Here is a 27672-nt window from a genome sequence, read left to right on the forward strand (position 1 = left end):
TAATGATAATTGTCTCCACTCTTTTGTCACTAACGAGTTGTTTAAATTTTGCGTCACATGAAAAGGTATAAACTATTAAACAAGAGATATGTGTTAAGTTCCACAGATGCCCCTCCATCAAAGAATAAAATAATCACATTTATTCATTCATACTTTGAAGTAGTAATGTATATACAGAATTGTACTTTTATGCAACATTTTTTTGTATAATAGAATGGAAAGAACTACACGCAATGGATTTATAGTTCCGACACAAGCAATACTTGGATAAATGCTGCTGTTCCTATTGACACTTCCTCCCAATTTAAGGTTGTATAATTAAAAAAAATGGATTAACGCACTTCTTTAGTTGTCATTTTTAAGTTTGCGAATGTTTAACCAATGTTTGGCCGAGCCACCCAAACTATTATCAATTACATAAATAATTTATTCTTTTGTGTGCCTCAAAAGCGGATTTTTTTCGATAATTTCGGTCTTTTATTTTTCCACATTATCCTGATGGTTAAATAAAAAGCTAAAACTGTAAATATTGTATTATATTTGTCGTGCAAAAGTTACATGTATGTACATTGTGGTTGATTTAACTTATACCTTGTGTTACTAGATTGTTTTTCAAGCAACAATGCTTGGTGGAAGTGGTCACATTGCAATAGATGATATAGATTGGACAAGTGGCACTTGCGCAGTATATCCTACTGAAGCTGCACCCCCCTCTCCTACAACTGAACGTATGCAACAACAAATATGTTTATTTGATTTAAAACTGTTTCATATCAATTGTGTTGATTGCGGTCCTTTATCATAGACACTTAATCACCATGAGCCTTGCTGTTATAAACAGCCTGTACTGCTGTACATATTTACTAAATTAATTTAATATATATTTACCATTGTTAGTTTATTAACACATTTGTTCGTTACAAACAGTATGATACTTTATATTTTCACCCTTTAATTGTGCCTTTAAAAATTATTATTTTCAGCATCTCTGCCCGTTAACTGCACATTTGAAGTTAATCAATGTGGTTGGAACGAGGATGACACTGCAGATATAACGTGGAACAGACATTCAGGTTCCACAACCTCATCAGTCACCGGTCCATCATCAGGATACGGTGGTACTGGCTACTACATGTATGTTGAATCTTCTTCTCCAACCAAGACAGGAGATGTTGCGCGATTATTAAGCAGTAAACAAGATGCTGGTTTACTTGGTACATTAATAACATTTATTATAAGACCATTAGGTCTCTAAATCCTCCCAACATCCCTAAATTCTGTTTTTTATATATAGTGTTATTAGGTTTGGTATCTTTTTAATCAATTTACTTGCGTGAGAATGTAGGAACATTTTAATTAGCTAGTGCCACTCACTTTGTAATGAATATTGTTCCAACACAGTGGTCACCAATGCTTAGTCCCAATTGGCATAAAGAAAGTCATAAAGAAAAACCATGATTACCCGCACAGTTGCATACTTGGTAATATGTGCGCGAGCATAAGTGTATGAAATCCAACACCTATGTTGTTAATTTAAGTTTTCCTGATGTGCAAGAATAAACAAGTTAAATTTGTTTATATAAATTTAGATTTATTTAATAGACTATCGGTCTCTCTTTTAGATTCTTATGTTTTTTAATTTGTAGTAATGTTCTTGCTTTAGACCCTAAATGTCTTGTGTTCTACTACCATATGTATGGTAGTACAATGGGTACAATGAATGTTTACATTAAGTATGGATCAACACTGCCAACAAAACCAGTTTGGACAAACTCAGGAGATTCTGGAAATGCATGGATTTATTCTGCAATTAATTTTACACCAGAATCAAATTTCCAGGTAAGTATTCTTAAACCTTTTGGTTTTCAAAGAAATATACACTTTTTTCCAAAAAACTCATCAGTCTGGAGATTTGTTCTGTAGTTTAAAGTATGTGATACCCAGCTGTTTTGAAAGAAAATCTTTTCTCAAAAAAGTAAAAAAATTTATAATATATAATAGGGTGCGGAAAGATGTGACATTTTGTCAGATGAGACTTTTTTAATTTTTTTTACGGACCCCAATTTCATAACAATCAGAAAAATAAAGTTACAAATTTATTCGACAGTATTGTGACAATATAAAGCGAGGTTTGATTTTGTCTCATGAAACATAATTTTACTTTTGTGAAAAAACTGAGATATAAACATGGGGAAAATAGGCAGGGGTCAATATGGCATTAATTAAGGATAAAATCAACCAAACAATATTGTTTTACAGGCATATATATAAAGTTTACATAGCAAAGAAACTAGCACAGTCGGTTTTTAAAAGGTTGCAAAATACTGAAATAATATAAAATATTTCATTTCTTTGTCCCATCTTCCCTCTCAGGGGTAATTCAAATATAGTATACTGATAGGAATGAATGTAATTTACTTTATCCTCACGTGGCCGGAATTATTATTTTTTCATTGTTTGTATGTTCAAAAATTTGGATAACCCGTTACTCCGTTAGTGGCCGCTGGTTTGGAGCAATTTTCGTTAAGTGTCTTGCCCAAGGACATATACGCCCACAATTGTAGCAGTGACGAGACTTGAACGCCTGTCATATAAAAAACTATTCGAAATTCTATCATTTGCACCCAGAGATAATTTATGAGAAATGGTTTGTGTAAAAAACAGTGTAGCAATACCCAATTTGTAGCAAAAATGTAAACTTTATTAATAATTAGTATCAATTTTCTGTTACTACAAGTTCATATGTATTTGTAGGAGTAGGATACAATATTTATCATTTGTTCGCTCCTCGTGTGTTTTATAAAAAAAATTTTAATTATTGTCAGTTAATATAGGAATGATAGTACCTGTTTGTGGTATCACCCAGAAACTATCATGTATATTTGGAAATATTGCACAATATGTGCCTAAGTGTCCCATCCTCCCCACTTTACATCTATAGATTTGGCGATTTTGAAAACATTTGTAAATTAAATATTGGATTTTTCGGAGAAGAAAAAGGCAACATGGCTATTAGTTTGGGCTTTTATTCTAAGTGTTTACTGTTTATTATGATATTTCAGGTTGCATTTGAAGGAGTAGTTGGGAGTTCTTACACCAGTGACATGGCCATTGATGAAATATCTCTTTACGATGGCAACTGTCAACCACCAACTTTTCCTAACACTTATATTTGCACGTTTGAAACTGATTGCCAATACACAACACAATCTACCACAAGTTATAAATGGACTTTTGTATCTGGAGCATCATCTAGTGGTGAAACTGGACCTAAGAGTGACCACACTTACAAGACGTCTTCAGGTTAGAAAAACAAGTTTTTGTTTTGTAAATAAAATCTTATACTGTGAGGTATTCCAGAGACCTGGTTTGTAGGTCTGAATTGGCCATATTTAAAATGTTTTAGAGCATTATTTTGCCAACCTAATTCATCATTAAATAATAGTGCAGTTTGTTGACCAAATTTCAAAAACTATATTTTTACAAAAACATATCGGATAATTATAAGGCGTATGTAACACAACTTTTTTATTATAAAAAAGTTATCCTACCTTGGGAGGATAATATAGTAACATTTATTCATTCATTATGGTAATAGAACACTTTATTACAGGCAAATATGCACTAGCGAAAGGCAGTAGTGGTACCGCAACAAAACAAACTGCATCTCTAAACACACCCGTGTATAATATAGCTGGTTCAAATGTTTGTGTGGATTTTTATTACACCATGTATGGGAAAGATGTTGGTACCTTGACTGTTGTTCAATTGGATGATAAAGGAGTTGTGGTGAAAAGTATTTGGAATAAACAGGGTGATCAAGGTACTTGACATTGCTTTGTATCAAATTGTATGGATGGACCAACAATTAAATCTGCCATTTATTTGCTTACTTAGTGATATTTTGCGCCAAAAAATACTCGCTACAAATGTTGCACGCCACATTTATTATTTATTGAAATTATTTCATATAAATGATACTATGATTATCATAAGGTCGTGACTGGCTTCCCGCTCAAACTGGTTTCACTAAAACGGGTTCTTCGTTTATTGTTTCATTTCAAATTGAAAGAGGTGACAGCCAACTGTGTGATGTTGCAATTGATGACGTGTTGGTTTATGAAGGTTTTTGTGTTGCTGGAAGTTGTAGTTTTGATGTTGGTCCATGTACTTGGGTGCAAGTTGTAACGCTTGATGATTTTGATTGGGATTGGAATCAAGTAAGTGTTATTACTTGTGTACAGTTTCTTTTTATGTGATAGCAGTTCATCGCGTGTGTAGTGTGGCAGTAGTGGCACTATTAGAAAATGTAGTAAAGGTTTATATTGACCTAACAAGTTATTAAAACTAATACCTAGTATTCTTGAGAATCAGTGTACTTATAAGCTAATTATAATTGTTCCACTTTAAAATTAGGGAACCACTCCAACTACAAATACAGGACCCACTACAGACCATACTTCAGGCGAGGGGAAGTATATGTTTATTGAAACATCTAATCCAAGATTAGAAGGAGATCGGGCGCTTTTGCAGAGTGATCAGAAACTAAAGACAACTGGCTCAGGTTTGAAAATTGTTTTATTGATATGTTTTATTAAAATAAGAAATATAGTAATATAGTTTTTCCTTGATTATCTATATATATATGTTTGACTGGAATTTGTTCGTCAGTTGAATGGGTGTTATGATAAATGTAGATCATACTTCAGAACTTTATATGTTTGGTCTTTTACTGTACGTTATTAACGTTTGCCCCATCACTGTTCTTGGTTGATAAGAGCATGCCATCACTTCACCATAGAACTCAGTCCACTTTTCTGCCTTTGTAAAGCAAGGTTTTATATTATTTTTACAAATAGATCAAATAATTAAGGAGGTGCTGTAATAACTTTTTTGTTAGGGGATTGCTTGTCTTTTTTCTACCACATGTATGGATCAACTATTGGAACATTAAACATACTTGTTGGTGATACAAATAACAACATTGTATGGTGGCAATTACATGGTGATCAGGGTCAGCACTGGAACGAAGCTCAAGTTACTATAACTTCACATACAAATTACCATGTATGTTTGCTCTGGTTCCTTATTAGTGCAAGCCCGCCTATTCAAAGTTGTTATAAACTCAGGTTCATCGTTACTTCTATAGTCTGTAACCCCCTACTCTCAACCTTATATTGACCTCTTTTAGATTGTTGTATTTAAATTTATGGTTTTAAATTTTGTCTGCATTCAAGGTGTTTAATTTTAAGCTTTGTAAATTTTGTTTTAGATTTATTTTGAGGCAATAGTAGGCGAAGGTATTAACGGAGATATTGCAATTGATGATGTACAGTTTACACCTGGCATTAGCTGTAGTAAAGGAATTATTTATCCTTTATCTGCACTACCAATAGTTTTCCCTACTATCCCAACTACAACACCACTACCACCAATACCTGGTTTTCAATGTGACTTTGAAAGTGATTGGTGTGGGTGGGTGAACAGTGCAGATGATGTATTTGATTGGAATCGTAGAAGTGGTGGTATTGGAGAATTAAACGCTGGTCCAATTGGAGATTATACAACAGGTTTGTCAATGTTAAACTATATAAAGCTTATTGAGCACCACCCTTAGATATACCTACAAAACCTGCGCAACACTTTTTCTCAGGAAAGTTTGTTTGGTTTTGGTAAGGTAGAACAGTGGTTAGATTACTTGCATTATAACCAAAATATATCTGGTTCGATGTTGCTATTATTATGGTTTGTGTGCCTTTTGGCAAGACACCTAACAGCCATTGTTTCATCCCATTTGGAAATTGTATGCAGCCCCACTAATGAGGATAAAAAACTTTTTATTAACCTTAGATTCACTCCTTTTTAAGAATAATTATTTTCATTGGCCCCTTATACACTATACACTCACCAGGCACAGGATCATATGCATTCTCTTTGGGAAGTAACACACAAGTGTTTTCCAATTCATTTTTAAGTGGTCCATCAATATCAAGTGATCAGTTTGGACAGCGTTGCATGATTTTTCATTATTCCATGCACGGTGCTGCTGTTGAAAGTCTTTCGCTTAAATATAAACAAGACATGAATTCTGTGATCACTGTGTGGGGAAGAGCAGGTGACCAAGGAATTGACTGGCAAAAGGTAAGTTAGCTGGTGTTGCAGCACTCTGGTTACAGTGCTGCTATGTCAAATGACTGCTAACATGATGTTACTGAAAAGCAACATTTTGCTATAATTGCTTTAAGGCATAGCCTACTAATGTGTTGTTGAGACATATACTTGTTAGCCCAAGTATATTGAATATATAAAAAAAAAACTTTTATTATTTGTAGGCCATGGTAAACTTACCACCGACTACAGATACGACTAATGTTATGCAAGTTCAATTTGAAAGCATACGTGGATATGATGATACTTCTGGCATTGGATTGGATGATATTTATGTGAAAGATGGCACTTGTGATACATGTAATGAACATCTCTTTTTACATTTGCGATCACTGGTCACTAACGGGTTGTCGAAGTTGACAAATACACAGAAAAAACTCTCTCATTAAGTTATAAATAGTTACTTTTAAATAAGCACAAGGGAATAAATGACAAAACATGTGTTGTTAATTATGAACCCTCCCCCACCACGGGACCATAACTAACTAATACTTATCATGGATTCCTAATACTTTTTGTATGTTCAGATTCTACATGTTGGGATACATATCATGAATACAATGCTGTTTATGGCTTATTACCTGGCCCGATGCTTGATGATAGACCAAATAGTTTTTATTTTGGTGAATTTGGTTCTGATCTTGAAAGATGTGCGGAAGCATGTGCTTTTGCACAAGGCTGTGCTGCGTGGACATTACATTTACCATCGTAAGTTATAGTGATTTTTTATATTAAGAAAATTGTAATGAATCTCATGTAACGGGCATTTTAGCACTGTGATCAAAGTGCATGGCCCGGTAACTGGAAAATATCAGGTTTACTGCTTAATGCGGATACCAAAGTTGGACTATGTGTCTTTGGGAAGACACAGAGAGATTGCTTAAACCCATTGTCCCTTCTAAATTGGCAGTGTTGCATCGAATACTAACAATAACAAAGTTACTAGGTAACTAGGATGTGGAGTCACTAGGTGTATTAAGTCTTCACATATATTGAACAATACGATACAAATATAAATAAATGATCATATTCCTATATTTAACATAGGTTTACAGGAGATAGCTATGCGGGAGGTTGCTATGGTCGAGGTAATTCATCAGATACACTTATAGCTGAAGCTCATATTGTTAGCGGAGTTCTTACACAATGTACAGGTAATATACTTAAACAAAAACCAATTACACAGAAAAATATTACTTCAGCAATATCAATTCAGGACCACTTCCATACAATGAGTTGTGCCAGTTTGAAGATATTAGTGTATGTGGATTTAAACAAGACATCACTGATGATTTTGATTGGCTGTTTCGATCTGGTGATGCAACTAGTGTGGAAACTGGTCCCTCATTTGATCATTCATATACAACTAATTATGGTAAGTTACTTATTTTATTTATAAATAATGTGGCTACTACAGAATATTGCTAGGAATGTTGACTTCATGAATGGAAGATACCAAGTTTGCAACTCAATATTAGTACCCTGTTATTAATGGTATATGTGTCTTATAGGATCCACTTTATTACTCAAATCTTAAGGTAAATGATGAGTTTTCCAAAATGCGGCCATACAGAAAATCAATTATCTGCAAAGTATTATAATTGGTAACTGATAAGTGGACACAAAGTGTATGAAGTTACTCTTTTAGAATAAATATTGGATAACAATTTCTAAAGCGTCCTTTTCTTTTTATTAAATGTAATGGAATACTTTTGTACAGGACGATATGCCATGGTTGATGCATCATTGCAAAGTTTTGGTGATGTAGCTCGCATAATTACACCAACATTCACACCACCTGCTTCATCAAGTGAAACCTGTGCCACATTTTACTACCATATGTATGGTGCCAGTATTGGAGCACTTAATGCTTATGTTAGGACAGTTGGTCAAAAGCAATCTCTTGCCTGGTCTCAAACAGGGTCAAAAGGAAATGAATGGCAACCTACACAGTTTTCTGTATATTTAACATCTGATAACTACGAGGTACATCTTTATTTATTTAGTGATCCTAACTGCACACCCTTATACATTTTGAATTCGATTTTACTTCATTTTTATCGATTTTTAAATTTTTTTTAAGTTGTATTCATCATTTGTTTTAAATAATTGGTTAGATTACAGTTTATTGTGAAATCTAATTATATGCACCAACCTGTTAGATTTAACAGCCTCAGTTTTCCTATAATTATTTATATATATTGTAACTATATCAATGTATAATGATAGACATTTGGCCCTTTATTATTATCTTTATCATTATGTTTAAATAGAATAGTCAACCTATATTTCCCTATTTTTGCAGATTATATTTGAAGCTGTTATTGGTCCAAGCTATTTAGGGAATATTGCAGTTGATGATTTTCGTTTGTTGGACCGCCCTTGCCCGCCACCTGGTGACTGTGACTTTGAACAGTGGTGCACATGGAGCAACACCAACATTAATGATGACTTTAATTGGATGCAAGGATCTGGTATGACAAACAATGCAGGCAACACTGGACCTACTACTGATCATACAACAAAGTCTGATGAAGGTAATCAGTGTTAAATGCTTTGTATATAAGCAACATTTTGTTTTATACCTGACCAATACATAAAGTTATGGGGAGCAAAAATACCTGACCATTAAACAAACATTCAGCTTAGGGGACATTGAATTTTGATTCATAACCTGAGAATACTGAGTTTTACTTGATGCTGGTATTATTATGAGAGTGTGTTTTTGGCAAGATACTAATTACTTCAAACCAAAATTCAGCCACTAATGCACTTAATTCTTGGTTATTTTTGTGCGCTGTAGTTTTTCCATCTTTTTTTTATATATGAAATCTAATTATTTAATTAATTTTGTGCTTGTCTCACTATGTACCCATCTAAGTGGTCTTGCTACAAATATGGAATGTTCATAAGTTTACATTTTCAGGCAGATACTATTACGTCAACTCCAACAGTTTACAATCCACTGGTGACAGAGCTCGATTAGTCTCGCAGTGGTTTGCACCAACATCTGGACAGAGATGCATGAATTTCTATTATCATATGTATGGTACTGGTATGGGAACATTGAATGTATACCTCCAACAGGTAGTAATAAATTTTATTTTACCACTACTGCAACTACGTATAAGGTATTTACTAGGAATAAATATTCTGGCATTAATGTTTACATTGAATTTTGCTGTGTTTACCAATGCTAACATGATGTTTAGAATCATTTGTTAGGGAATTTTTCTTTTGTTGTGTTTTTTATTTCCCGTGTTTTTGTTTTGTTTAATGCACATTTGATAGTTCAATAATTTCAAGTAATTTAAAATGAAAAACATCATGTAATTTTACAGTCTGCATCAAATGGGGATGAAAATTTAGTTTTATTATGGAAGTTATTTGAGGATCAAGGAAACAGCTGGAATAATGGGCGTCTACAGTTTACAAGCAATGTAGAATACCAGGTAATAATTAGACATTGTGCACTTGGTAGAGTATGTATGAATTCATTTTCATCAAACAGTTATTGGGTGTTTTGGTACCACAACCTATATATCCAAAGCATTAGCAATTAGTTTTCATTCTTTATTGGTTTGTTGCTCCTTTAGAAATTCAACCTTTATGCCATTTTCTCTATTAATAAAATAAACTAGATTTTTTTTAACGTATCATGTTTGTTATCTTATTTGTCTAATTTTCTGTCGTTAGCCTTTAAAACAAACAAGGCCAAGATGCAAATGTGTTTTTATGTTTGTTTTAAATGGAGCTAAAAGCTGTATGGGCCGTGGACAAGACCCATAAGAGTCATTGGTTCCACCAAAGTTGTACTAATTGGTTGTTATATTGTTAGTCATGCACAAAGAAATATGTAATAACTTGTAAACGAGCCGGAGGTGTATGAGAAGACACACACCAATGTTATATTGACTGTTGCTGCATTGCCATACAGGAATAAATAAGTGGGAATCATTCCTTTGGACACATTTATTACAGATCTGTTCTCTTCTTCACAGATCATACTTGAAGGAATATTAGGCAGTGCAACATATTCAGATATCTCCATTGATGATGTGAGTTTCAATGCTGGGGGATGTTCATTTCTTCCACAGAATGCTGAAGTTATCAAACCAACCTCCCCTACACTTCCACCACAAACTGTGGTTACTGGACCTACACCAGGTGTGTTGTGTATATTGAAAAGTTTTGTTATAATTTATATACAGCTGGTTTAATAAAAAGACAAGCAAGTTTTTAAAAAACAGGGGTTCGGATTTAGAATTAGCGATTACGAATCTCTCACTGGAGGTTTAACAATGTGGGTTAGGGGGTTTGGTTGAGCGCTAAGGGGCATCACTTTTACTTTTTAAAACTAAACGCGTAAACGGCATTAACCAATACCACACTCTTCTGTTTTCTTTTTTTAATTATCAGGTTTGATTATAGAATTAAGACTGCACATTAATGTGAAAGCTGTAAATTATTAAAACACTATTTTAAGATAGTCATGTAACATTATTAATTTTAAACAGTTCCGACTAATATTGATTGTGATTTTGAATCTGGAATTTGTAAATGGAATCAAGATACATCAGATACAAGTGATTGGGTTGTTCAAAGGGCTTCAATGTCTTCAAACTCAGCACCACATGTTGATATTACAACTGGATCAGGTACAACTCTTACATTTAATGTTTTTTTTTATATTTTAAAATTATTACTACTTTAATGTGCACATAGTGTAAGTAAATTTCTAGTTTTGTCAAACAGTAACTATAGTTTTTTTTCTGTTGTTATTTTTTATGCACTTTCATATACAATAATTGTTTTGACTTAAAATGTTAAAGAAAAGCTTGTTGTCTGATGAGGAGCATTGTAACTCAATATTTATATCAGGTTGTTTAGTACAGAACATATTCAATTTAAACTGTTAATCACCATGCTTGCAACAGTTTTCTTTAAGATTTTAAAAAGTAATATATACATGTAATACTACTAATCGATTTGCAATTGATTAAGATTTATTTATATCTCAGTAATACAAGTGTTTAATACTGTGCACATTCATTACAGAAACTTTATATTGTTTTATTTCATTTTTCGTGCTTAACAGGATCTGGAAGCTATATTCTATTTACATCATCACTTCCTAACAGACTTGGTGATGCAGCGCGCATATACAGTGGGAACCCTCCTTATAATCTACCAGCTCAATGTTTCACATTCTGGTATCACATGTTTGGTCCGGTGAGTTGTTTGCTAAAATACATACAGATAAATCTAATGCAGGTTTTTCTAATTTTTTATATTTTATTTGGGTAACTGACAATTTAGACAACCCGTAAGGGACCACTGGGTTATATCAACTGCTGTTAAGGGTCTGGCTTAATAAGTTTAAAAAAAGCAACTCTTGAAAAATGTTTTCATATCACTGTAAAACAATATCTCCCACAAAGTTTGTGGTAGCTTCAGCTTGTATGCAATATTCGCATTTATGAAACCACAAGACGTTGTAAGCAGGGGTCGAATTAGTGGCATAAGCTTTCATCGCATTTTTCTATTTGTTAAAATTATATAATCGTATTTTTAAGTTTTAACTACTCACACCAACCCATGTCATTACATTACAGCATACATCATAACGTTTACAACGATTAAATACTTAAAATATCACTAACTGTAAAAGCGCAAATATTCTATCAATCTACACACTTCTAATCTTAACACAATAAATGCATCTAATCACTACTGTGATAATAACTGACAATACAATTGCTGCTATATTGCGACAATTAAACTGTTACTACATCCCTATTTTTACATAAATAAACCACGTATGAATTGATACTGTTGTGACATAAAATAATTATTTGCTTGCCTGATGAGTTAACCTTATTGCAAGGATGCTAGCCTAATGGGTAGTTCACTATGTTTGGTAACTGTCTGTCCATTGCTAAAAATGATTTATCTAACGCAAAATGGTAATTGTGATGTGTTATTTTGATCCTTGTTTATGTTAGAGAAAAAACAAAACACCCAAAACTCCAAAAAAGTGTTAAAGTTTCTTTGAAGTAGAAAATACAAGAAAAGTATATAATTACTTAACAACTACAAAGAGAATGGAAATAATAAAAAAATAAATGTCATTAAAACATACAACATATAAAAAAAGTGGATTGTTTACAAAGTGTGTTTGACTGTTAGACCCAGCATACATTAAACTCACGATGAGTTGCAACAGATTACTTAAACATCAAAAAACAATTATTACAATGCTAAACACACTAGTTTTAAAAGTATATTTATGCACAATAATAATATCAAATAAATCATATACCTATATTAAAATTAGCAATAGGATATGAACACTTTTAGTTTTAATTATATTTTTAAAAAAGCGATATCTCTTTTTTCAGCATGTTGGAACATTGAGTCTTTACATGCAGTCCACCACAAATGTAATCGGTTCAACACCAATATGGTCACATAGCGGGGGCACCACTAATAATTGGTTCAATATACATGTGGATGTTGCACCTGTGGCTGGCTCCTTATTTATTATTGAAGGAATTGTTGATGCCCAGGATGGTGGTATGTGTAACTCAGTGATTCTTAACCTTTTTTCCAATTACACTGCCTAATTTTCCTTTTCTTCTTATTTACTGGTTGCCTAATATAAAAAAACATTATCAATTTTTCAGTTTATATAAACACTTTTAACACTTTGGACTTCGTGCTCAATTTAAGAATTTTTTCGAATCTTTATGAAAATATGTTTTGTTTTTAAAACTGTTGTCATTTTACATTCTAATGATGCCTCTGACAAAATGAATAACAATAATACTCTTTAAGCAGACATAGATACACAGTACCTAATATTTTAACAGCACATTTGCACACCCTAAAATGCTTATGCAAATTTTTAACCTAATATTTTGTTTTAGGTGATATTGCTATTGATGACATTAGGTTGTCACCAGACCAGTGCCCTTTCTCGGAGATTGGGGTCTGTGACTTTGAAAGTGAACTAATGTGTGGTTATCTAATTGAATCTAGTGGCTTATATACTTGGCTGCATGCTAGTGCATTTTTAGCTGAAGAGCAATACCCTAAATCTCCACTGTATGATCATTCACAAAACAGCTTTTATGGAAAATATATGTTGACTTCTGCTAATGGTGTTTCCTCAACCACTACACGGTAAGCAAACATAGGTAATTCTAGCATGGTAGGGCTACCTAAGGAGCAAATTGATCTAAAGATATCACTAAAGTTTTTACAACGAAACAGCTTCTGAAAAGATTGCATAAATAACAGCTTGAAACTTGATCCCTTTGGATTACATTTTTTTTGTTGGTATGTTCCTTAAATAAGCAAAAAGGATTTATTAATGTAGCTAATACTTGCTTTGCAACTTGGTGTGGAACAGGTTATTTTTTTTATTATGGCTTACCACCTTTGTGCTGCCACAGTGGTTGGACCACTAACCTCCAAATTAGAGCATATGACAATTAAATGTAATTGATTTAACTCTGTGGTACTTTATAAGTTATCCAAATTGTTAGTCATAGATAGAAGGGAAAAGTTTATAAATTGCATTAAATTCAGGTTACTCTCGCCTACTCACTCTCCCACAAACGGAGATTGTCTGGAGTTTTGGTATTACATGTCAGGGTTGCGTACGGATGCCTACTTAAGGGTTTATCTTAAACAAGGCACCAGTTTAGGATCGGCAGTTTGGGAAGCAGTTGGAGATAGAGGAACTTCATGGAATGTTGCTCAGATATCTATATCATTACAACAATATCATCAGGTAAACTAGATTTTTACCGTTACTATATGGATGATCAGAGCATAATTACAGCTTTACCAATTACATTTATGTTAATCATTTTTCCACTTAAAACACGATTTTTGAAAAATAAAAATTTGGCAATTTCTGATAACTGATGAAATAGTGTATTAAAGCTACTGCAATAAATTTTTTTAATATATTGTTTCATAGAACAATGTATGCCAATATAGTTAGGTTTGCTTATTATATTAACTTACATTCTAGATTGTATTTGAAAGTTATTCTGGAACTGCTCCTACACAATCCTATGACTTCATAATCGCTCTTGATGATGTGGTGGTTCGCAAAGGCAATTGTCCCGTGCAGGGAAACTGTGACTTTGAGAACGGAGCTGGTACTTGGCAGAATAATAATAATAATGCATTGCCCGGGTTTGATCAGGCGCAGATGGATTGGTTGGTTGGTAGCGGAATTCAAACAAGAAGTTCCAGTGTTGGACCTGCAGTGGATCATACATTTGGAACACCAGCTGGTAAGTATTTTTTTAAATTAAAGATAATAACTTACACTGGCTTATATTGTTTGCTATCTTGTAAATGTTTAATAAGAGTAAGATGCTGATGTACATACTGCTCATAAGAATACCTGTATTTTAACTCAACGAAGAATATTGATCATCATAATACAAACTTCCAGGTCAATATGTGTATGTGAATTACATATACCCCCATGAAAGTGGTCATCGTGCTCAGCTATTTTCGGAAACAGTTCTCAGTGATTTTGCTCAATGCTTTAGATTCTATTACTACATGAATGGTCCAGATGCTGGTGTGTGTAATATAAATATTTTTTAAAGGAATTTTTAAATTAAAAGTCATTCGAAACCCTTAACTTTCTGTCAGCTGTGACCAGGGTACTATTTCAACTACAAGTTGTTTTAAAAAATTCTAGCTACATTTTCATTATGCCTAGCAGTATCTGTAGCATAGTTTGATATAGTAAGTGTTTATATTACATTGGTGTTAACCACAGGTGATTTAGTTCTTTGGATTGGTCAGGATAATGCTGGTGTATATACACCATACACCATGTGGCAACTTAGTGGAGCACAAAGTAATGATTGGTTGGAAGGAACGATCTCACTACGTGGACTTATTGCTCCTTATAATGTAAGTTGTTTCAAATACATTTCTTCCAGAAATATCCAAACCTTGCTAGATTATCTTTACTGCCTTAATTTGGTAAAAACACAAAACGTTTAGACCAAGCTTTGTAGTTTTTATTGCTGCAATCAATGTTTTACTCGCTATCTGGTTAATCTGCCTTTATCAACATTTTACCCATTATTGTCCTTTGTATATCAGAGCAATATCACCATTTAAACCATTACATTTCTGTTTTTTTTTTTTTCCATTTATACCAAATTTGAATATATTTTTACAACCAGATCAGATAGTCAAGAAAGTATTAAACTAGAAGTTTACTAATGTTTTTAATAGCTACTGTTTGAAACTGTGCTAACAAGTGGGTTAAGTGGTTACATTGCATTGGATGACATTGAATTTTTACAATTTGATTGTGGAACGTTTCCTTTGGAAGCTGACCCAAGTTATAATGATGGTTCAACAACCACGCCATTCCCTACCACACAACCTCCTATACCAGATGGTCCTATTAATTGTAACTTTGACCAAAACTTATGCAGCTATGTGCAGGTTAGTTACTATATGTGTTATAGGAGTTTTATTAGTATAATGAAAATAATAACTCTATTTTCCTTTTCGATTACGGTAGCAAAGATTTAGAAATGTTTTCAACGAAACAACGGTTGTTGAAACAAGCTTACAGTTAAAAACATATTTACATTTATAATTGAAAAAAAAAACAAGAAACAAAAAGTGTGCAGGAGCCATTTATTGGGGGGAGTCAACATTCAAAGAGGATTAACCAAAAGATTGGGTCATGATAGAAAAATTAAAACCCAAAAAATGAATTCCACCAATAGTTCACAGTGAACAGTTTCAGAAGCAAACTTGTAAATTGTAGAAGAAGTGCATTACTGTAATACACAAGAAATTAAATATAAAAATAAATTCCTAAAAAGACACAGGTACAAAAGATGCAGCGATGCTAATCAAGTATCACATAGCATATTATTATAACATTAGTTTGTTACCAATATTTTATTCTATGATAAAACGCAAGTTATATGCTACAGTACCAGAGAAGTTTTTCGGTTTTACTCTGATTTTTGTAAATAAAATATTTTCATTGGCTTTTTAAAAACAATAAGCAGACATAATTATTATGTGCTTTTTAACAATAAACATCTTGTTATCGGATCTGGAAAATTCCATTGTGCTGTGGGGTAAAACACATGCCCACCTTTTCTAATTATTATAACTTGAATAGGATACAACTGATATATTTGACTGGTCGCAAGGTACAGGGAACACACCTACACAGAACACAGGCCCCAATGGTGACCACACTACTGGGATTGGAAAATACATTTTTATTGAAACATCAACGCCAACATTGCCAGGGGATTATGCTGTTATTATGAGTGGTGTAAGCCCTTCAACTAGAGGAGCATGCCTCAGATTCTGGTAACTTATTTTAACAAATACTTAAGCTTGTGATTATTGTTATCATAAAAATACAATTACCCACAAGTTGTAACTCTTATGCTGGAACAAGAAGTTTAACATGCTAGAACAAGTAATAACAATTAAAGTTGCCTGCCAAGAATAAATAATTTACATTTATTTAATTCAGATTTTCACTTCAAATTTATCTGAAAGCCACCTAAAGAGATTACTAAATTGCTAATAATAAAAATGTGTAAAAATGTATTGCTTATTTAAAATGTTGTGTTTCAGGTATTCAATGTATGGATCTTATATACAACGTTTGGAGGTTTTGATTAAGCAACCATCAACAAATGCAACATTGTTATGGAAACAAGATACAGGGTTAGGTAGTGCATGGTACCCTGCTGCTGTTGATATCATATCAGATTATGACTTTCAGGTGGTGTTCCATGTGTAAAAGTTGTGTGTGATGTACTTTTCAGAGATTTTTAGTTTTGAATTTTTAACATTAAGTTGATGATTTTAAAATGTAAAGTTTATAGTGTGAAATTGCAACTTTACATTTTAGGCTGACCTAAAGCTTTCAATTATTGGCTTTGGATTAATATATTAAAGTTTCTGTAATAGAGCTTTTGCAGTACAAAACTTTTTTAATCATCTATTATTGCAGATATACTTTAATGCCACAGCAGGCAGCAGCTACACTGGTGATATTGCTATTGATGATGTTCAATTAATACTTGGGTTGTGTCCACCACCAAATGACCAGGAGTTGTTTTGTTCATTTGAGGATGATCTTGCATGTGGTTACCAACAAGACAACACAGATGATTTTAACTGGATACAAACTTCAGGAGGTATGCTACTATTCTCATTTTTCATGGGTTTAATTTGTTTTTTTTTGTATATAATATGTTTTTATCAAATAAAATCTAACCATTTAAGGCTTACTGCTTTCATGATGTGATAATTTTTGTATCTACAGGCACATCAACAATTGATAGTGGTCCTACATACGATCATACATATGGTACTACATATGGTAGATATATGTACACTGAAGCCTCATCACCAAGGGTTAAGAATGATAAAGCACGTTTAATAAGTCGACCATATAACCAATACAAAAGCACAGGTGGTGGTTATGAGTGTCTTACATTCTACTATCACATGTATGGATCTACAATGGGTACGTTGAATGTATACAGAACAGCAGGGTCAGATATAGAAGGGCAACCACTTGGAAGTTCTATTTGGAGTATGTATGGTGACCAGGGAAACCAATGGCATATCGCACAGGTATGTTGGTTTTAATAAAATTCAAGGCAAATACTTAAATCTATAATTTAAAGCATTTCCTTTAATAAATATACCAAGCCCAACAATTCACAACAAAAGAAATAAAGCCGACAAAATCAACTTTTAGGAATGTAGCATTAGAATCATGCAATTAGGTGTTTGCTAAAAGCATTTAATAATGTTGTGACTTGACCCCTACTCCCTACCAATAGCTAAGTGGTCAGGTGGTTGCACAGTAAGCAAGTGGCATTGGGTTCAATACTAGCTGAAGCACAGATTATTCGCTTCAACATCATCGTTACTATAAGTATATTGTGTTGTCCAAATTGTTGGTTATATGAATTAATAAGGAACAAAAACATAGTTTACCAAGAAAAATATGTGGTAACTCGAAAGTGGGCGCGAAGTGTATGAAATATAACTGTTATGCCCTCATGCGAAGATAAACTAGTTTTATTTATTTATCCAACTTTTCGATTTATATTGTTTTTAGATAAGTTACCTTAACACTGGAACATATCAGTTGATCTTTGAAGGTGTAGTTGGAAGTAACTTTGCAAGCGATATAGGTATTGATGATGTAACTATCACACAAGGTGAATGTGCTCCAGTTGCAAGTTGTAGCTTTGATGCTGTAAGTTGATTAATACCAAAATTATTTAAAAATTGAATAAATTTAACAAATTTCAGGGAATGTGTACATTTACTAACGAGCAAGATTCTGATGATTTTGATTGGATAGTTGGTTCCGGATCACAAGGCACAGGTCCACCATATGATCACACCACAGGAACCACACAGGTCAGATCTTGCAATTATTAAACATAATATTAAATTCTTATGCAGTGGGATAATTTTTCCTTAAATGCTACTTATTGGTGCTGAAAAAAGGTTTTTGCTATAAAGAATGTACGAAAAAAATGCAGAATGTGTTTGAAACACTGATGTCAAAAGAACAAACAGTTAAAATACTTGCATTTTCATGCAGGGTAGCTATATGTTCATTGATTTATCACAACAAATAAATCAAGGAGATATTGCACGATTAAATTCTGAACGGATGGTTCCTACTACTGGCACTGCTTGTCTTCAATTTTGGTATTTTATGTATGGTGATGGAATTGGTACTTTGCAAGTTCTGATCAACCAAGGGATTCCCGGCACACATAATGTTAATGCAAATATGTTCCCTGTTTGGTCACTCAGTAAGGAGCAGGGGAATCAGTGGTATTCTGCTCAGGTAAAAATAAGAAAAATGTTAATGGTTAATTTTAAATTTCAAAAAAGCTGCTACGATTAAAGGCGAAGCGACAAGTCACTAAGCAGTAATTGTTCAACTCAGTGGCCACTACTGAAGGGTTTCTAAACTGACAGTTATACATAAGAAAACTGTTACCCACAAATTTGCATACTTGGTAATAAATAAGCAAGCTGGCGGTGTTTCAATCATGCATAATAGTCTGTTGTAGAACATGCATGTTATAACTTTTTAGTTGCACAACTGACCGAGAAATTGTTTGGTTCCATGATTTTTAATTACAGGTACCAATATCAAGTGTTATTGAATATAACATAGTATTTGAAGCAGTCCTTGGTTTACCCAATTTACCTAATGGTTATCTTGCTATTGATGATATACGGTTTGTTGATGATAAATTTTGCACATTACTTCCACCTGAAGCTGAACCATTTCAAGATCTTACCGTTGCTAACTGTAACTTCGACCAGAACACTTGTGCATGGACAAATAGTAATGACGGTCAGTTAGTATACACTATTCCATATATCATATTATTGCTATTGGGTAAAAGACATTCTTGTTTATAATGATTAACACAAGATGTCACAAAAATATATAAAAAATATATATGTTGTATAACTTCCATGCTGCAAACCTTTCATTCAGCAGTAATAAAAAAGGTTGAGTATGTAAAGTGAATTTTTTAAATTTTAAATTTGAATTAAGAAATTTTTTAAATTTGAATTAAGAAAGTTGGGGTAATAGTCAAACCAATGGATTTAGGCGTGTCTTCAGCTTGTAAAAGGTTTTGAAATTCAGTAATCTACTTAACAGATGATTTTGACTGGTTACGTATATCTGGACATACAAGCTCTGCCAACACTGGACCAGATGGTGACCATACATCAGGTACAGGTTATTATATATATATGGAAAGTTCAAGCCCAAGAGTTCCTGGTGATCGCACTGTGCTTCTATCCCCATGGTTGCCTCCACTATCAAACTCAGGCTGTTTTGGGTAGGTGATAACTTATTGAATTTTTGAAGCTTTATTTAAACTTTAAAAATCAAATAAACCAAAAATAAATACTTACAGAGTTACCCAATCTATAAAGCCATTTGCATGTGTGCATCAGGACAACCGTTTTTTTTTTTATTCCTATGTTGTTCCATAATGCAAATATAAAGCTGGTAAAGTCGTTGGCTGTATAGGTCAATGAAGCCACTACCTATATAAAACAAACATTACCCCTTCTATAACTCCAAGGTAAAATAAGTGATCATCATGTTTCATGTACAGATTCTGGTATCACATGTTTGGGGCCACAGTAGAAACTCTAAACATGTATCTTGAATTTTCTCATGGAGATCGCATATTGTTGTGGACCTTAACAGGAAAGCAGTCAAATTATTGGTTACCAGCAAAATACACAATCCAAACTTTTACACCTGTGCGTTTCTGGATTGAGGCTTTTGTTGGCCAGAGCTTCAGTGGTGATATTGCTTTGGATGATTTTGTATTGGACTATGGAGTCTGCCCACCAGATGTACGTTGCTTTTTGCTTATATATACAAACTGTTGTTGCCAGGCGTAATGTGAATCACCTACCCTTTTCTGCCAAACTTATTTTGTATAAAAAGCGCCAAGTCTTAAATAGGATAAAGAAAATTTAAGTATAAAATATTTAAAGGAAAAAATAGTTAGTAAAGCTGTATCAAATTTATTTTGAAATATTTGACTTAATAAACCTCAACCAACTGTGGGTTTACCTTATGTTGCACCACCACACTTCTGCATCATATGTGTTGAATTCAATTTTCATGGCTTGTAGCAGAAGATGATTTTGTGGAAAACATAAACTTATATCATAAATACCTAGTAGATAAAACAGGCTAACAGTAATATGCAAACAACTTCTATTTTTTAATTCAAATGTTTATAAAACTATATATTTAACAGGGAACATGTAATTTCGAGGCTGATCATTGTCAATGGACGCAATCCAGCAGTGATGTGTTTGACTGGTCACGTGGTAACAACGGTACTTCATCTCAAGGTACTGGTCCATCATTAGACCACACATATGGCTCACAAGTTGGAAAATACAGTTTTATTGAAACATCAAGGTAACTGACACAAACACTCATACACACATATATGTGTATAACTATAAAGTGTTTCACCCATGGATAATATAAACCCTAAACAGCTCTTTTCTCAAATTTATTTTTAATTATATTCGATATTCTGTTCAATTTGTCTTCATCAGAATTGAATATTTTTTCTGGAAAAAATGTTGTTGCAAAACTGAATTTGTATTTTCCCAGAAGGTGCTGTTTCTGCACACTTTACTGGGCTAATATTTCTTAAACAATTCAGGTTTATCAGCATACCTTTTTTCTAAAAGGAAAAACTTTGTGCCAACTTTTTCTGTCAGGAGATAGTAAAACTTTGTTTTGTTGTATTGATGCATTTTACATCTTAAGTAAATTACATAAAAGTAAAAAGCTTTAAAACGTGAAAAATGATAGGTGGGGTACGTTACTGGTTGAAATTTATTTAAAAGTTTTTACAAACATTTACCATTTACGCAGCCCTCGCATAGCGGGCGACACAGCTCAGCTTATCAGTTATGACTATCCAGCTGCAAGTAGATATTGTTTTGAAATGTTTTATCACATGTTTGGTGCATCCATTGGGAAACTGAATGTTTATGTGAAACCTTCAAGTCAAAAATTATCTCCTTCGCAACTTGTGTGGAGTGAAACCGGCAATCAGGGTGACTTGTGGAGATATATGCAAGTCACTGCAACTTACCCAAGTGATGATTTTAATGTAAGTTGATTATTGACCACTAAACAGTGGTTAGATTTCTTGCTTTAGTTTAGAGTATGCCTTGCTCCAGTATATTAGGTTAAAAGCTAAATGCTGTCATTATTGTGGGTAAGTTGAAGTGTAATTGATTTAATCCAATAGTCATTGCATTAAGGGATGGGACTTGTCGGTAAGTGACTTTAAGTTGCCGCACAACATACACAACCACATGATATCAACTTAAATGCAATATTATCTTAATATAAGTTACAGAAGTTATGTTTTGTATTGATTTAGATTGTGGTTGAAGGAGTGGTGGGTTCTAGTTGGTCAGGTGACATTGCAATAGACGATACAAGAACTAATGTTGGTGATTGCCTACCTCAAGGTTTTTGCGATTTCGAACAGAACTTCTGCTCGTGGGTTAATGTACAAACTCCTGGTAAGATATCGGATTTACATTATTTCTATGTATATCCTAAAACAAAGATCAAAAATTCAAAGCTAAAATTTCTTAAACTGTAACTTCAAAATGCATAAATGCCGTCAACATAATATTCATTTCTTTGCCTGTAACCCTAAACAAATTTATTTTCTCAGCTATGAATTGTCAAATAAATCGACTTTAAATTTGTTAATTTGAAATGTGAGTTTTGAGTAATTTATTTTAAATATTTGATCTTGAATTGACGTCACACAAGTTTCTTGCAGCGTTTTATCAAACTGCATTATTTGAAATGTTCCACATTATTAGGTTTGGATGAGATGGATTGGGTTCGGAATGCTGGTTCTACTCCAAGTGTGACAACTGGTCCTACTGTTGATCATACAACGGGATCGTCACTTGGTTTTTACATTTATATTGGTAAGGCCATTAACCTAAATTTTATTTAATAAAATACCAGAATTAACCACAATTTAGGTTGATTAACCACAATTTAGTTATTCATACGTTTTTCTGAATATGATCTCCTAATTCCTAATGTAGACCAGACTGTATAGTTTTAGTTTAAACATTATTTTAGTAGTTATCTGGACAGTATTAACATTTTACCTGTTACCCTCCTTGGTAGATCAGAGCGTTATCACTGTTTTAGCCATTACATTTATGCAAATCATTTTTTATGTCTCTATAATGATGTTCAATGATACGTATTGCAATTGTTTTATAATCATACAGAAACAAGTCAGTCTTCCACTGGAGATACAGCATGGTTGTTAAGTTCATCTTATGAACCAACATCTCAATTATCATCGGGTGGTTTATGTGTCTCATTCTGGTTTCACATGTTTGGTGATAATACTGGAAGTTTAAATGTGTATACAGCACAAGATAATCAGGTAAATAATGTATCGTATAATCAGGTGTTCTGACAAATTTATATTTCATTCTTATATTTTGTCATTCTATTCAGGTCAGTTTCTTTAGGATAAAAAATGTTGATTCTGGTTATTATTAAATACTGTTAAATAAACTTTGTTTTTATTTTTTTTTGTAGAACTTTAAAACACTAGTTTGAGTAACAAGTTTAGCACCTGTCAGGAAAAGTATATATACTTTAAACCTAATGCAATATTTTTAACGACATTTTCATGTTTTTAGGATAATCTTGTACTAAAAGATATGCTTTGGTCGCGCACTGGTGATCATGGTGATTATTGGCTACCCGCTGCTGTCAATGTGACATCACAAGAGAGATTCTTTATCATAATTGAAGCAGTCAAAGGAAAGGGTTATACAGGTAAAAATTGTTCCGTAGTAATTTACAGCAGCAAATTCGTAGCACATAGTTCAAAACTCCCAACTCGTGTTCAATATCCTAATACGCTTTTTGTGTCTTTAAATGGTCTGTTGCATATTATTGTTTTATTATTACAGGCGATATATCAATTGATGACCTTGATGTGTTGGAATATCCATGCGATACATTAACCCAACCAACTCTACCCCCCATTGACGCTCCTACACCGGCACCTACACCATGGGACTGTGATTTTGAATTAGATTGGTGTGGCTGGACAAATCAGTTAAACTTAAACTTAAACTGGACAAGATGGCAAGGCAAATCATCGAGCTCATATACTGGACCATCAACAGATCACACCACTCTGTCTGAGAATGTTAGTTTTAGAATATTGATTTAAATTATATTTTGTACTGATGTAATTTGAAAATAAGGAGCTTACATCTAACACAAAACCAAGAACGCAAAGATTTTTAGACAAATTTTTTTAAGTAAGCTTAGAAAAATTAAAAAATAAGGAAATAAATATTAAACAATAATATAAAATGGAGGGCACCAGAACATACACATCTTACTTAATAAGACCATAAAAACATTAAATAAACACTAAAATACTAACAAACACGTTTAAAAATACTATTTCCAATTCCCCCTTTATTTATTTAATACATAAAATTATACTATTTTTAGGGTTACTACATATATGTTGATATGGATTATGTGGGTGAAGACCCTCACATGAACGACCCAGCTCAGGTGTTTAGCCCCATGCTTACTGTTACTGATGAAAATGGTCTGTGCTTAACATTCTGGTACCACATGTATGGTGACCATGTAAATCAGTTGGGTGTGTATGTCAAGCAAAGGGATTATACTTCTGGGTTGTTATGGTCAAGGCAGGGAAGTCTTGGGTCATCATGGAACTACGGACAGGTAAGCGTTTTGTTGTTTGTGCATTTAAAAAAAAAAGTAAACATTTGATAACTTGTGGTATGGGCAATTTAAAATGTGTTTTGTAGTTTATAAATCAGTCGTAAAAATCGTTTTGTGTTTAAATATCATCATACAGTTGTCGGGAGAATTTGCCTTATAACTAAAAATGAAGAAGACTGGTTTTGTTTGTATATGCCGTTAATTTTTGGCATGTGTTTTTCTAAAAAACTGTTAAAATTAATTAACCCAAGTTCCAACCAAACCCAGCCATCTTATTAGAATGTCCACATTGGCAGGTATACGGATAGAAGAAGGAAATACTGCCTTTAGTTTTTCTGCCACATTAAAATAATTAATTATTACTACTAAATCAGTGAATAATATGAATATTTGTTTATATAGGTTAGCATTCAGCGTGCCGGTGACTTTACAGTTGTGTTTGAAGCTTTAAGGGGTGCCGGATATAAAGGAGATATTGCACTGGATGACATCAAGTTTATTATCGGAGCATGCCCAGCAACTCAGTTGTGTGATTTTGAAGAAAATAATATATGTGGTTTTGAAAATGATCCAACTGTTGAATTTGTTTGGATACTTAACCAAGGAAATACAACCACAGTTAACACTGGTAAATAAATAGGATTTTGTTTCTACAACATCAGAGAACAGAAAAAATTTAATTTAAACACTTCCAAAAGCTTTTTTAATATTCATTATTTTTAGCCATCTTACTTTGTCAGCTGTAATTTCAAGACGTTACATGGATGGAAGTCTTAATTTTGATTTTCTTTGAATTGCTGCGGCACTAATATTCCATAGTTTTAATATCATTATAAATACATAGGTCCGTCTATCGACCATACTACACAGACAGGGAATGGACATTACATGTTGGCGGATGCGAGTTCTGTAGATAAAGAAGGTTCAAGGGCTAAACTTATCACAGCTAAACATGCTGCCACTACTGATAAATGTGTTACATTCTGGTAAGTATTTGTTGAAAATAAACATTTTTAACTCCCTCTCAGCACAGTGACTGGGGGTTACCAAGTTGAAGGTTAGAAGTTGTATCATTGTTACTATTATGTCTTTAATTTTCCAACTAATGGGTAGTCCTAATTGGTAATCAAACAAAAAATTTAATCACTCATTAATTTGTATACTTTTACCTCGTAAAGACCAGGTATGGTATGCAATGGGACAATCATCATATCATTTTCTGAATTACAATAAGAATACAACCTTTTAAATAATTGTAATACAATATATTGTTCAATGATTAAATGCATAGGTACAACATGTACGGTGATGATGTTGGAACGCTCAATGTTTGGAAAGTGGAAAATCAAGTTTATGATGAACATCCACACTGGTCGTTATATGGTAATCGTGGTGATATATGGAAGAGAGCATCTTTTCCATTACAAGCATTAACACCATTTCAGGTATATGAGGTTATGGTTCAGTCATATGGTCAAAGCACTCGCATTATGACCAAGTGAAATTTCCCAACTTACAATCATTGTGCCAATGTTTTTTTGACCAATGAGTTGTGCGTCATTAAGAAAATCAGTAAATCACACCTGTATTGTAAAGTTGCTTCACTAAACACAGATTCATAAGAGTCTAAATTGCAGTTTTAAATTATAAAACCAAACAGTTCCACTTGTTAAATATATTTCAATTTTATTTTACAGCTTGTATTTGAGGCAATACGTGGTAAATCAGAATTAGGAGACATTGCTATTGATGATATTCAACTGAGCGATCAACTATGTCCGTTAGTTGGTATGAGTTAAAAATATGTTCTTATGTAGTGTATGGTTTTTATCTTACTAACATATATTAGGTACTTGTGACTTTGAATATGACACTTGTGGGTGGACAAACGTTTTCGATGATTCTTTTGACTGGACACTCAATAGTGGAACAACTAACACTGACAATACTGGGCCTTCTGGGGACCATACAAGTGGAAGTGGTATGCAACTTAATTAGTTTTTAAAGTATTTATTAACATTTTTATAAATTTAACCATCAAACTTATTGTGTTGAATATTCACCACTGTCTTCTGTCATCTTTTCTTTTTTTTTGCTTTTGCTGGTTTTCATAATACAGAGATTGTATCACCATAAAACAGGATGTGACATTCAGTCGGCGGTAAAGTAGTAGATAATTAGCCGGATACTCCAACGTAACTGCTATGCTAACAACGCTAATTTGCAGGTAAATACATGTATATTGAAACATCAAGCCCACGTGTTACGGATGAGACAGCTCGGCTCATGTCAGAAACTTTCATTAAATATTCAACCACTGCGAACACTCACTGTTTCACATTCTGGTAACTTTTTAAAGATAGAAATTATATTATTGAAAAAATGAATGTAACTTACTTTATCCTCCTGTCTTGGGAAACGACGGGGGTTCTGTCCCGAACACATACACCTACAATGGTAGCAGCGAAGAACCTTGAATCCATTACCCCTAGGTTAAAGACAGGCGGTGTGATTGTTGACTGTCATTAAAAAGTGAACACAAACTTTTAAGGACTCTTTACATACATTACTGTTTTCATAAAAACGCATTAATATTCTGAATAAACTTTGCCTAATAAACAGAATACTGACCTAATAATACTTACACAGGTATTCAATGGTTGGGTCAACTATTGGTTCATTAGAAGCATTTATTGTTTCGGGAACTTATCCAGGAGTTTCAAAAAGTGTATTCTATAAAAGTGGTGAACAAGTTGATGAATGGAATTATCATCAGGTATTTTGGTGGCAAAACCTAATGCTATTATATCCATAATATGGTGGCAGGGTATTGATTAAAATGCTTCATATCCTCAATTATTTGTACCTCCTAAAAACAAAAATGAAAGTATGGCTGTAACTTATTCCCCTCAAATATTGGGTAATCTCTTGTCCAGAAGCAAGTGCTAAAACCAATGTAACACAGCGCTTATATTTGAATACTTGTGTATGCTCAGCTTTTGTGGTAATACATTAAAACAAACTGACTTGGGTCTATTACATCTTAACTATAGACTATTCGTAATCGTTTATGTTTATAGATCTGAGTCTCATAGCCA

The 27672-nt window shown here is 33.2% G+C and overlaps 1 protein-coding gene across 2 annotated transcripts in view; it reads left to right on the forward strand.

The window, feature by feature from the left end:
- Positions 1–27672, forward strand: part of LOC149736251 (MAM and LDL-receptor class A domain-containing protein 2-like) — a 102215-nt gene that overhangs the window by 16096 nt on the left and 58447 nt on the right. For both annotated transcript variants that reach the window (XM_089876945.1, XM_089876946.1), the window contains exons 30-83: positions 214–309; positions 605–728; positions 984–1214; positions 1664–1839; positions 3063–3303; positions 3614–3823; positions 3997–4220; positions 4417–4564; positions 4901–5067; positions 5273–5570; positions 5912–6141; positions 6333–6468; positions 6696–6876; positions 7216–7322; positions 7385–7543; positions 7889–8154; positions 8474–8705; positions 9095–9255; positions 9510–9620; positions 10170–10335; positions 10686–10826; positions 11267–11400; positions 12570–12744; positions 13098–13353; positions 13762–13966; positions 14213–14480; positions 14645–14776; positions 14981–15117; positions 15448–15663; positions 16361–16557; positions 16831–16981; positions 17213–17399; positions 17528–17841; positions 18335–18475; positions 18532–18642; positions 18830–19081; positions 19384–19600; positions 19916–20099; positions 20382–20628; positions 21042–21208; positions 21677–21917; positions 22194–22338; positions 22651–22761; positions 23077–23237; positions 23500–23638; positions 23776–24017; positions 24332–24574; positions 24977–25202; positions 25419–25560; positions 25866–26019; positions 26272–26362; positions 26424–26555; positions 26802–26919; positions 27224–27350. In XM_089876945.1, coding sequence (XP_089733071.1) covers positions 214–309; positions 605–728; positions 984–1214; positions 1664–1839; positions 3063–3303; positions 3614–3823; positions 3997–4220; positions 4417–4564; positions 4901–5067; positions 5273–5570; positions 5912–6141; positions 6333–6468; positions 6696–6876; positions 7216–7322; positions 7385–7543; positions 7889–8154; positions 8474–8705; positions 9095–9255; positions 9510–9620; positions 10170–10335; positions 10686–10826; positions 11267–11400; positions 12570–12744; positions 13098–13353; positions 13762–13966; positions 14213–14480; positions 14645–14776; positions 14981–15117; positions 15448–15663; positions 16361–16557; positions 16831–16981; positions 17213–17399; positions 17528–17841; positions 18335–18475; positions 18532–18642; positions 18830–19081; positions 19384–19600; positions 19916–20099; positions 20382–20628; positions 21042–21208; positions 21677–21917; positions 22194–22338; positions 22651–22761; positions 23077–23237; positions 23500–23638; positions 23776–24017; positions 24332–24574; positions 24977–25202; positions 25419–25560; positions 25866–26019; positions 26272–26362; positions 26424–26555; positions 26802–26919; positions 27224–27350 — 9768 coding nt within the window. The remainder of the gene's footprint in view (positions 1–213; positions 310–604; positions 729–983; positions 1215–1663; positions 1840–3062; positions 3304–3613; positions 3824–3996; positions 4221–4416; positions 4565–4900; positions 5068–5272; positions 5571–5911; positions 6142–6332; positions 6469–6695; positions 6877–7215; positions 7323–7384; positions 7544–7888; positions 8155–8473; positions 8706–9094; positions 9256–9509; positions 9621–10169; positions 10336–10685; positions 10827–11266; positions 11401–12569; positions 12745–13097; positions 13354–13761; positions 13967–14212; positions 14481–14644; positions 14777–14980; positions 15118–15447; positions 15664–16360; positions 16558–16830; positions 16982–17212; positions 17400–17527; positions 17842–18334; positions 18476–18531; positions 18643–18829; positions 19082–19383; positions 19601–19915; positions 20100–20381; positions 20629–21041; positions 21209–21676; positions 21918–22193; positions 22339–22650; positions 22762–23076; positions 23238–23499; positions 23639–23775; positions 24018–24331; positions 24575–24976; positions 25203–25418; positions 25561–25865; positions 26020–26271; positions 26363–26423; positions 26556–26801; positions 26920–27223; positions 27351–27672) is intronic.

This window comes from Ciona robusta, chromosome 4, assembly GCF_009617815.1.
Source record: "Ciona robusta chromosome 4, ASM961781v2".
NCBI classification, from domain to species: Eukaryota; Metazoa; Chordata; class Ascidiacea; order Phlebobranchia; family Cionidae; genus Ciona; species Ciona robusta.